This window comes from Oncorhynchus nerka, linkage group LG4 (genome assembly GCF_034236695.1).
Source record: "Oncorhynchus nerka isolate Pitt River linkage group LG4, Oner_Uvic_2.0, whole genome shotgun sequence".
Classification (NCBI taxonomy): Eukaryota; Metazoa; Chordata; class Actinopteri; order Salmoniformes; family Salmonidae; genus Oncorhynchus; species Oncorhynchus nerka.
Window position 1 is genome coordinate 24136360 of NC_088399.1, and position 12361 is coordinate 24148720.

The 12361-nt window shown below is 47.0% G+C and overlaps 1 protein-coding gene across 5 annotated transcripts in view; it reads left to right on the top strand.

Annotated features, from left to right (window-relative positions):
* LOC115126089 (disabled homolog 2-interacting protein-like) overlaps positions 1–12361 on the top strand; it is a 296491-nt gene that overhangs the window by 238737 nt on the left and 45393 nt on the right. For all 5 annotated transcript variants that reach the window (XM_065017370.1, XM_065017372.1, XM_065017371.1 and 2 more), the window contains one exon: positions 405–959. In XM_065017370.1, the coding sequence (XP_064873442.1) occupies positions 405–959 (555 nt within the window). The remainder of the gene's footprint in view (positions 1–404; positions 960–12361) is intronic.

Below are 12361 nucleotides of genomic sequence, written 5' to 3' on the forward strand. Positions count from 1 at the left end.
ATCATCTATTTATTAGTGTGTAATGTCTTATTACCCATTATACGGTATACTAAACTCCATCCACTCTCCCTGCACTCCAATGAGTCTGGCTTTAATCAAGCACATCTCAAGTATTTTTTTTATATTTTAGATATGTTGCTGTCATTTTTATTTTTTGGAAGGCTCAGAAACTACCATGTTTACAGAGAGAAGCACCACATTCCCATATAATCTTTGGGTAGCACCAACATACCTGCATACTATTTGAGATATGTATTAGATCCAGGTCTGGCTACCATTGACCCTAACCTTTCCTCTTCTCTCTCTCAAGTATTTGAGTTACAGTCAGTATGTACTAAAGTCTAGACCCAGGTCTGGGATCCACCCTGTCCCTAACCCACCCCTCTTTCTCTATCCCCACACAGGACAACAGCCGTCGGGTGGAGAACATGCTGAAGCTGTGGATCATCGAAGCCAAGGACATTCCGGCCAAGAAGAAGTACTTCTGCGAGCTGTGTCTGGACGACACCCTGTACGCCCGCACCACCTGCAAGCTCAAGACCGACAACGTCTTCTGGGGCGAGCACTTTGAGTTCAACAACCTCCCGGCTGCCAAGAGCATCACGGTCCACCTCTACAAGGACTCGGACAAGAAAAAGAAAAAAGACAAGAACAATTACATCGGACTGGTCAACATCCCAGTCGCTGCGGTGACGGGAAGGCAGTTCATGGAGAAGTGGTACCCGGTAAGCACTCCGACGCCCAACAAGGGGAAGACGCCAGGGCCCATGATTCGGATCAAGGCCCGCTACCAGAGCATGAACATCCTGCCTATGGAGATGTATAAGGAGTTTGCAGAGTACACCACCAATAACTACATGTTGCTGTGCTCCGTGCTGGAGCCTGGCATCAGTGTGAAGAACAAGGAGGAGATGGCTTCTGCCCTGGTCCACATTCTACAGAGCACCGGCAAGGCCAAGGTAGGAACCCAGTGATCATAAAGATGACTCGTTCACAAACACATTTACTTTTGTTTTACAAATGTTTTGGTTCAATTTGCTCTCAATGTTTCCTGTCTAAGACTTTGCTCAAGGTAGTAACTGCAACAGGAGCGTTGACTAAGTAAAGGTCAATGTCTGTCATCCTCTGTGCAACACACAGCTATCAGAACTCAGCTTTTATTCTGTATTACAGTAGTATTCTATGTCACCGAGTTCAAACTGAAGGCAAGTCAACCTCAGGAATGTGGTCGAACCTGACTAAATGCTTTTTAAATATTTGACCTGGGCCAGCAGCTGTCTCAGCAGAGCCAGAGGCCAGAGAGGGTATTTCCTGTTTGTTTAACAGAGTCTTCACTTTTTCCTTTTAACTGCTAGTGGAGCAGATGGGCTCATGTTAGTTTAACAGAGAAAGTATTAGATCCCAAACTGCTGTTAATCCACCCTCAGTTCTCCTTAGTTCATTTTCCTGCAGGGTTGTAAAGCTCAGAGATGTTTGGGATGGGTTGTAAAGCTCAGAGATGTTTGGGATGGGTTGTAAAAGCTCAGAGATGTTTGGGATGGGTTGTAAAGCTCAGAGATGTTTGGGATGGGTTGTAAAAGCTCAGAGATGTTTGGGATGGGTTGTAAAGCTCAGAGATGTTTGTGATGGATGTTCAACAGAACAAAAGAGAATTGGTGTTAGCTGTTGTGTTAGCAGGTCCAGATTAACCCACTGTGTTAGCATGGTGTTTTGAGCTTGTTTTGGGGTCGGTTTGGGGTCGGTTCTGAGAGATGATCTCTCATCCAGGTAGCAGTCTACACTCTACCACACTACCACACCCACTCTCTCTCTCAAGCTATCAAATTGGCTACCTACTGCAATGCCTATTATTGTACTGTATGCAACATTCATTGGCTGCTGCCTCGGTGAGAGGAGGTTTCTTTGCTCTTTTCTCTTTATGTTATTTTCCAGTTGCCAAGGACAACTTGAGCGCAAGCCAGCCAGCAAGGACGCTCTTGACATTGTCTCCTGAACAGAGCTTTGAAGCTCCCTGACTTTCTCTCTCTGACTGACTTCATTAGACTGCCATGATGAACGATTAGTACTTAAGAGGTCCTGCTGAGAGCTGCAGTAGACTTTCACTGTCCCTGCACTGGGTTGGTCAGACAAACACGCTAGAAAGGCCCTGTCTGTCTCTGGAGAAATGGCCACACTGTTAATTAGACCTAATTCATTTCAGTGTCCCTGAAACGTGTTAAACCTTCATCTCTCCCGTACTTCCCTCTTTCATCTGCCTGTCATCTCCCACGGAGATGGGTCGTAAAACGTTAATACCAGCAGAGAGAGTTTCAAAGTTGATTTTCACCAGGGACGGCTTCATGGGACAATGTCCCCACAAATCTATATTTCCTCATTTCCTCTACAAACATTTATTACGAGCAGACTAATAATTGAAAAGCCAGTAAAACGTATTAAAGGGATAGCCAGAATCCAATGGATACATTTAGCCTGGACAGGAATATATTGACTGATTCATTTACAGCTGTTGTCTTTTGGGGTGTTAGTTCGGGTGGCTTCAGCAAACTTCATCAGACAAACAAACTACCCTTTGTCACATTCTGGCCATAGTTCTGTTATTTTACTCTTTGTTTTAGTATGGTCAGGGCGTGAGTTGGGGTGGGCAGTCTATGTTTCTTTTTCTATGTTGGTTTTTGTGTTTGGCCTAGTATGTTTCTCAATCAGAGGCAGGTGTCGTTAGTTGTCTCTGATTGAGAATCATACTTAGGTAGCCTGGGTTTCACTTTTGGTTTGTGGGTGTTTGTTTCCGTGTGAGTGTTTGGGCCACACAGAGGGAGCGCTGTGTCCCTTATACTGCTTTGAACGTTTCATGTGTACACACACACATCTTCGCTTTAGATTTCCCTGGAATCCTAGGCTACATTATGGATGGTGCACAACACAGATTGTAGCCCACAGCACCACAACACACCCCAAATATTCCTAACTAATAGTCCTCAAAAACATTCCAAGGTACATCAGACCCAGACTTAACGAGGCTAAACCCCGTGATGTATATTCCAAATCTAAGTTTGTGTCACGTGCGCCGAATACAACAGGTATTACAGTGGAATGCTTACTTACAGGCTCTAACCAACAGTGCAAAAAAGGACAATAGGTAGGTAAATAAAACAACAGTAAAAAGGCAGTTAACAGCTATATACAGTAGCAAGGCTATAAAAGTAGCGAGGCTACATACAGACACCGGTTAATCGGGCTGATTGAGGTAGTATGTACATGTAGATATGGTTAAAGTGACTATGCATATATGATGAACAGAGAGTAGCAGTAGTGTAAAAGAGGGGTTGGTGGGTGGTGGGACACAATGCAGATAGCCCGGTTAGCCAATGTGCGGGAGCACTGGTTGGTCGGGCTAATTGAGGTAGTATGTACATGGATGTGTAGTTAAAGTGAGTATGCATATATGATAAACAGAGAGTAGCAGCAGCGTAAAAGAGGGGTTGGGGGGGGCACACAATGCAAATAGTCCGGGTAACCATTTGTTTACCTGTTCATGAGTCTTATGGCTTGGGGGTTAAACTGTTGAGAAGCCTTTTTGTCCTAGACTTGGCACTCTGGTACTGCTTGCCATGCGGTAGTAGAGAGAACAGTCTATGACTGGGGTGGCTGGGGTCTTTGACAATTTTTAGGGCCTTCCTCTGACACCGCCTGGTGTAGAGGTCCTGGATGGCAGGCAGCTTAGCCCCTGTGATGTACTGGGCCGTACACACTACCCTCTGTAGTGCCTTGCGGTCAGAGGCTGAGCAATTGCCGTGCACTCTTCACGATGGTCTTGGTTTGTTTGGATCATTCTGGTTTGTTGGTGATGTGGACACCAAGGTACTTGAAGCTCTCAACCTGCTCCATTACAGCCCCGTCGATGAGAATGGGGGCGTGCTCGGTTCTCCCTTTCCTGTAGTCCACAATCATCTCATCTCATATCCACATCCATATTTATACTGTGTGGTTTGTCCTTCACGAGCTGCAGATGAAGTCTTGGGCGAAACTCCTCTCTGCTCTACTCTACACAGGAGTTGGGTTCCCTTTCCTGCTACATAATGTTATGTTTTAGGAATAAAACGTAATTTTCTGGCTGTCTTTTTCATCCAGGTCTATGATTACTCCCTGGCCACAGCAACCAAATACTTATTTACACAATATATGTAACCTACTGTATATAACATAACTACATTATCCTTGAGTGGACTGTGTCAGATATTTCAGGAATCCTCCATCTCATCTTGCCAACGACAGCATATGAAGAGGCAAAGCTTCTGTGTTGGTTGTTTTGACCCTCACACTCAGTAACAGCCTCTAGATATGATGTCTGTCTGTTTTACACCTCATCTTGTTTTTTTCTGTAGTCTTGTGACCGTGCTGATGTAGCGTCTCCTGAGCATGTGTCGACCTTTCTATCCTCTACCGGTCAATTTCTACTCACACACACACACACATAATTAAACACATACACACGCGTACTCACACACACACACACATAATTAAACACATACACATGCGCACTCACACACACACACACACACACCACACACACACATACGCAACTCATACACACGCGCACTCACACACACACACACACCACACACACACATACGCAACTCATACACACGCGCACTCACACACACACACACGCAAACACATACACACGTGCACTCACACACACACACACGCAAACACATACACACGTGCACTCACACACACACACACACACACACACACACACACACACACACACACACACACACACACACACACACACACACACACACACACACACACACAGTCTTGTACTACTAACCTTGTGGAGGCACACATTCAGTCCCTTTCAAAATCCTATTTTCCCCAACCTCTAACCCTAACGTGTATTCTTACCCTAACCCTAACTTTAACCAGAAAACTTAACCCAAACCCTAAAACTAACCCTAGCTCCTAACCCTAACACTCATTTTAACCTTAAACCCCATTTGACCTTGTGGGGACTAACAAAATTTCCCCAGTTGGTCAAATTTTTGTTTGTTTACTATTCTTGTGGGGACTTTTGACAAGTATAGTAAAAACATGTCCACAAACACACCACACACAAACACAAACACACACTAATCTATTTCCAGTGCCTTCATCCATTACCACCCTGCTGCTGATTCTAATAATGTGAAGTCATTTTTGGTAGGGTTAGCAGCGTTAGCGTGGAGACAGATCCTCCTCCGTGGTGCAGCAATCAGCAGGGTCATTATAATTGCAGTGTCTGAGGTGAAGAGATGGTCTGTGACCTGCCCTGTCAGAGAAAGTCTCCCTCTTTCTCTCTATTGGATATGCTGTGTAGCCCTCTAGTCTCTCTCTCTCTCTATCTCTCTATTGGATATGCTGTGTAGCCCTCTAGTCTCTCTCTCTCTCTATCTCTCTATTGGATACGCTGTGTAGCCCCTCTAGTCTCTCTCTCTCTCTATTGGATACGCTGTGTAGCCCCTCTAGTCTCTCTCTCTCTCTCTCTCTCTCTATTGGATACGCTGTGTAGCCCCTCTAGTCTCTCTCTCTCTCTCTCTCTATTGGATACGCTGTGTAGCCCCTCTAGTCTCTCTCTCTCTCTATTGGATACGCTGTGTAGCCCCTCTAGTCTCTCTCTCTCTCTCTCTCTCTCTCTATTGGATACGCTGTGTAGCCCCTCTAGTCTCTCTCTCTCTCTCTCTCTCTCTCTCTCTCTCTCTCTCTCTCTCTCTCTCTCTCTATTGGATATGCTGTGTAGCCCCTCTAGTCTCTCTCTCTCTCTCTCTCTCTATTGGATACGCTGTGTAGCCCCTCTAGTCTCTCTCTCTCTCTCTCTCTCTCTCTCTCTCTCTCTCTCTCTCTCTCTCTCTCTCTATTGGATACGCTGTGTAGCCCCTCTAGTCTCTCTCTCTCTCTCTCTCTATTGGATACGCTGTGTAGCCCCTCTAGTCTCTCTCTCTCTCGATTGGATATGCTGTGTAGCCCCTCTAGTCTCTCTCTCTCTCTCTCTCTCTCTCTCTCTCTCTCTCTATTGGATACGCTGTGTAGCCCCTCTAGTCGCTCTCTCTCTATTGGATACGCTGTGTAGCCCCTCTAGTCGCTCTCTCTCTATTGGATACGCTGTGTAGCCCCTCTAGCCTCTCTCTCTCTCTATTGGATAAGCTGTGTAGCCCCTCTAGTCTCTCTCTCTCTCTCTATTGGATACGCTGTGTAGCCCCTCTTGTCGCTCTCTCTCTATTGGATACGCTGTGTAGCCCCTCTAGTCTCTCTCTCTCTCTCTATTGAATACGCTGTGTAGCCCCTCTAGTCGCTCTCTCTCTATTGGATACGCTGTGTAGCCCCTCTAGTCTCTCTCTCTCTCTCTCTCTCTCTCTCTCTCTCTATTGGATATGCTGTGTAGCCCCTCTAGTCGCTCTCTCTCTATTGGATACGCTGTGTAGTCCCTTTCTCCAGCCCTTCATTCCCTTCTCCAGCCCTTCATTCCTTTCTCCAGCCCTTTATTTCCTTCTCCAGCCCTTCATTCCTTTCTCCAGCCCTTCATTCCTTTCTCCAGCCCTTCATTCCCTTCTCCAGCCCTTCATTCCCTTCTCCAGCCCTTCATTCCCTTCTCCAGCTCTTCATTCCCTTCTCCAGCCCTTCATTCCCTTCTCCAGCCCTTCATTCCCTTCTCCAGCCCTTCATTCCCTTCTCCAGCCCTTCATTCCCTTCTCCAGCCCTTCATTCCTTTCTCCAGCCCTTCATTCCTTTCTCCAGCCCTTCATTCCCTTCTCCAGCCCTTCATTCCTTTCTCCAGCCCTTCATTCCCTTCTCCAGCTCTTCATTCCTTCTCCAGCCCTTCATTCCTTTCTCCAGCCCTTCATTCCTTTCTCCAGCCCTTCATTCCCTTCTCCAGACCTTCATTCCCTTCTCCAGCCCTTCATTCCCTTCTCCAGCCCTTCATTCCTTTCTCCAGCCCTTCATTCCCTTCTCCAGCCCTTCATTCCTTTCTCCAGCCTTTCATTCCCTTCTCCAGCCCTTCATTCCTTTCTCCAGCCCTTCATTCCCTTCTCCAGCCCTTCATTCCCTTCTCCAGCCCTTCATTCCTTTCTCCAGCCCTTCATTCCCTTCTCCAGCCCTTCATTCCCTTCTCCAGCCCTTCATTCCCTTCTCCAGCCCTTCATTCCTTTCTCCAGCCCTTCATTCCCTTCTCCAGCCCTTCATTCCCTTCTCCAGTCCTCCATTCCCTTCTCCAGCCCTTCATTCCTTTCTCCAGCCCTTCATTCCTTTCTCCAGCCCTTCATTCCTTTCTCCAGCCCTTCATTCCTTTCTCCAGCCCTTCATTCCCTTCTCCAGCCCTTCATTCCCTTCTCCAGCCCTTTATTCCTTTCTCCAGCCCTTCATTCCTTTCTCCAGCCCTTCATTCCCTTCTGCAGCATAGCTCCCTGTCATCCAGAACCTCTATACCAGGCAATATCAGAGGAAGCCCCTAAAAGTTGTCAAAGACCCCAGCCACCCGAGTAATAGACTGTTCTCTCTGCTACTGCATGGCAAGTGGTACCTATGCACCAAGTCTGGAACCAACAGGAACCAGAACAGCTTTAGTTTGTGTGTATGCATTGATAAAACAGGTGTATGTAGTCTCGCTACTCTCTGTTTATCTTATATGCATAGTCATTTTAACCATATCTACATACTACCTCAATAAGTCTGACTAACAGGTGTATGTAGTCTCACTACTCTCTGTTTATCTTATATGCATAGTCATTTTAACCATATCTACATACTACCTCAATAAGTCTGACTAACAGGTCAAATCAAATCAAATCAAATTTGATTTGTCACATACACATGGTTAGCAGATGTTAATGCGATTTTAACCATATCTACATACGAAATAAGTCTTGTCAAATCTCAAATCAAATTTAGTTACACATGGTTAGCAGATGTTAATGCAGTGATAACCAACAAGTAACAAGTAATCTAACTAACAATCCCAAAACTACTGTCTTATACACAGTGTAAGGGGATAAAGAATATGTACATAAGGATATATGAATGAGTGATGGTACAGAGCAGCATACAGTAGATGGTATCGAGTACAGTATATACATATGAGATGAGTATGTAGACAAAGTAAACAAAGTGGCATAGTTAAAGTGGCTAGTGATACATGTATTACATAAGGATGCAGTCGATGATGTAGAGTACAGTATATACGTATGCATATGAGATGAATAATGTAGGGTAAGTAACATTATATAAGGTAGCATTGTTTGTATATAGGTGTATGTGGTCTCGCTACTCTCTGTTTATCTTATATGCATAGTCACTTTAACCATATCTACATACTACCTCAATAAGTCTGACTAACAGGTGTATGTAGTCTCGCTACTCTCTGTTTATCTTATATGCATAGTCACTTTAACCATATCTACATACTACCTCAATAAGTCTGACTAACAGGTGTATGTAGTCTCGCTACTCTCTGTTTATCTTATATGCATAGTCACTTTAACCATATCTACATACTACCTCAATAAGTCTGACTAACAGGTGTATAAAGTCTCGCTACTCTTTTTTCAAATGTCTTTCTACTGTTGTTTTATTTCTATACTTACCTACACACACAAACACACACACACACACACACACACACACCATGCACATTTACAAAACAACAAACATACAGTACACCCCAAGGTACACACACACACACACACACACACACACACACACACACACACACACACACACACACACACACACCCACCATGCACATTTACAAAACAACAAACATACAGTACACCCCAAGGTGTACACACACACACACACACACATGGCTTCCCCTTCATATCTGCAGGGTGCTGATGATATTGGGTGAACTATCGAGAGGGAGAGGGAAAAGGGGGGATGGAGGAAGGGAGAGGGAGGGAGAGATGGAAGGTTGATAGAGGAGAGGGGGGGTTTCCTGCCCCAGCCCGGGGCTGTTAAGCCAGGGTTATTGATCGGACGAATCGTTGATGTAATCTCTCTTACCCCCTGTTTTCTGCAGCGTTATCACTGCAATTCCCAAAAGCCAGAACGCCATTGTGCTTGTCTTCACTCCTTTATTGGAAAGTCTTCCTGTCTTGACTCTGGGGGTTTATGGTACACTATTAAAACCTATGCACACCGGTGTGTGTGTCTCCTCCCCTGAAGCTATTGAATAATCAAACAGGGTCAACCACATACAAGGACAGGCCAATTTAAAGAGCGTGGACGTGGTGGAGGAAAATGCCAAGTCTCCCCCTCTCTCTCTCTCTCGCCACCTCTACCCCACATTATCCCTAAGACGAGGCTGATTTGAGGCAACTGGTGAGAAAGGTCATTTTAGTTGGATCTCACTCCTGCATTTCTCTGCCTCATTTTGCCATGGAAACGCCTTACAGAAGGAGAGACAGATCTGCATGCGTCAACACGGGAACGAAGGACTGCTTTTGTCTTCTTCTTAACGAGGGACTCATTCCTGGGCTGTACTGTACCTACCTGTGGTAGCCACTTCATGTGCCGCTCCAACACGGGAACGGAATGTGTTCTGTTGGTTAGGGTCTGTTCAGGGTTGTGTGTGTAATTAATCATTATTTGGGTGCTATTTGTCCTGTATGTGTGACAGTGGAAGTGTGTTTCTTTCAGAAAGCCCTGTCTATCCCACCGCCTTACAGTCACATATGACATCACAGATAGGGTGTGTGTGACAGTGGAAGTGTGTTTCTTTCAGAAAGCCCTGTCTATCCCACCGCCTTACAGTCACATATGACATCACAGATAGGGTGTGTGTGACAGTGGAAGTGTGTTTCTTTCAGAAAGCCCTGTCTATCCCACCGCCTTACAGTCACATATGACATCACAGATAGGGTGTGTGTGACAGTGGAAGTGTGTTTCTTTCAGAAAGCCCTGTCTATCCCACCGCCTTACAGTCACATATGACATCACAGATAGGGTGTGTGTGACAGTGGAAGTGTGTTTCTTTCAGAAAGCCCTGTCTATCCCACCGCCTTACAGTCACATATGACATCACAGATAGGGTGTGTGTGACAGTGGAAGTGTGTTTCTTTCAGAAAGCCCTGTCTATCCCACCGCCTTACAGTCACATATGACATCACAGATAGGGTGTGTGTGACAGTGGAAGTGTGTTTCTTTCAGAAAGCCCTGTCTATCCCACCGCCTTACAGTCACATATGACATCACAGATAGGGTGTGTGTGACAGTGGAAGTGTGTTTCTTTCAGAAAGCCCTGTCTATCCCACCGCCTTACAGTCACATATGACATCACAGATAGGGTGTGTGTGACAGCCGCAGGGAGTGCTGTCACAGCCAGTGTCACCATTGTCCAGCGCCTTCCACAGAGACAGATTTTTCACCTTGTCGGCTCCGAGATTAGAACCAGCAACCGTTTGGTTACTGTCCCAATGCTCTTAACCTCGAGGCTACCTGCCGCCCCCTGTGTGTGCGTGTATGTCCATGTTTTATTTGTGTTTTGCAATTAGATGTATTTAATATGGACACCTGACGCAGGCAATGTCCAAGTCCTGATTTCACACACACACACACACACACACACACACACACACACACACACACATGCGCGCATACGCATACTCACACACACTCTCTCTCACACACACACACACATTTCTATGGCCTCACTACTGCCCCAGAGAAAATACAACGAAGCTGTCACACATACACGCACACCCTATCTCTGATGTTATTTGTGGCTGTAAGGCAGTGGGATAGACAGGGCTTTATGAGTTTTGCTGCCAGGTAAGGCAGTCTGCAGGGAGACTCTCATCTGCTGGAGTTTGATGTCTTGTACTCCCTCTTCCCTTCCTCTCCCCCTTCCCTCCCTTCCCTTTTAATATCTCTCATATCTCTCATGAAATGTAAACACATTTCCCATGCCAATAAAGCCCCTTTGAATTGAATTGATTGAGATGGAAAGAGAGACAGGAATAGAGAGAAAGACATAGAGAGGGGTGGAGGGCAGACAGAGGAGGGAGAGAGAGAGAGGGGTGGAGGGCAGACAGAGGAGGGAGAGAGAGAGATGGGTGGAGGGCAGACAGAGGAGGGAGAGAGAGAGATGGGTGGAGGGCAGACAGAGGAGGGAGAGAGAGAGATGGGTGGAGGGCAGACAGAGGAGGGAGAGAGAGAGATGGGTGGAGGGCAGACAGAGGAGGGAGAGAGAGAGAGGGGTGGAGGGCAGACAGAGGAGGGAGAGAGAGAGATGGGTGGAGGGCAGACAGAGGAGGGAGAGAGAGATGGGTGGAGGGCAGACAGAGGAGGGAGAGAGAGAGATGGGTGGAGGGCAGACAGAGGAGGGAGAGAGAGAGAGGTGGAGGGCAGACAGAGGAGGGAGAGAGAGAGAGGGGTGGAGGGCAGACAGAGGAGGGAGAGAGAGAGATGGGTGGAGGGCAGACAGAGGAGGGAGAGAGAGAGATGGGTGGAGGGCAGACAGAGGAGGGAGAGAGAGATGGGTGGAGGGCAGACAGAGGAGGGAGAGAGAGAGGGGTGGAGGGCAGACAGAGGAGGGAGCGAGAGAGATGGGTGGAGGGCAGACAGAGGAGGGAGAGAGAGAGAGGTGGAGGGTAGACAGAGGAGGGAGAGAGAGAGAGGGGTGGAGGGCAGACAGAGGAGGGAGAGAGAGAGATGGGTGGAGGGCAGACAGAGGAGGGAGAGAGAGAGATGGGTGGAGGGCAGACAGAGGAGGGAGAGAGAGATGGGTGGAGGGCAGACAGAGGAGGGAGAGAGAGAGATGGGTTGAGGGCAGACAGAGGAGGGAGAGAGAGAGATGGGTGGAGGGCAGACAGAGGAGGGAGAGAGAGAGGGGTGGAGGGCAGACAGAGGAGGGAGAGAGATAGATGGGTGGAGGGCAGACAGAGGAGGGAGAGAGAGAGGGGTGGAGGGCAGACAGAGGAGGGAGAGAGAGAGATGGGTGGAGGCGAGATCATAATTGGGCTGACATTCTGCCGGGAAAGACAAGAAGAACTTCCAGTCTAATGATGGGCCGGGTGGCTGCCCATTCACAGAGGAAAGGTCAATATTATTGTGCTCAGCAAATGGAAGGGAGTTTTCTCTTTCACACAGTTTTTGCTTCACTCTCTGGCGTGTGTGTGGTAACAGAAAGCCTCTCTTATTGCTGCACATCAAGCTCTGATTGGCTTCCAGCTGCTAGGCTTTGATTATCTGGGATAACAGGCTTAGAACTACAGAACCTGTCTGAGTTGAGCACCCCCCTCTCTCTTTCTCTTATTTCTCTCTGATTCACTTTCTCTCTCTCTTTTCTCCCTCTCTCCTTTACTTTCTCCTTTTCTCTCTTTCTCTC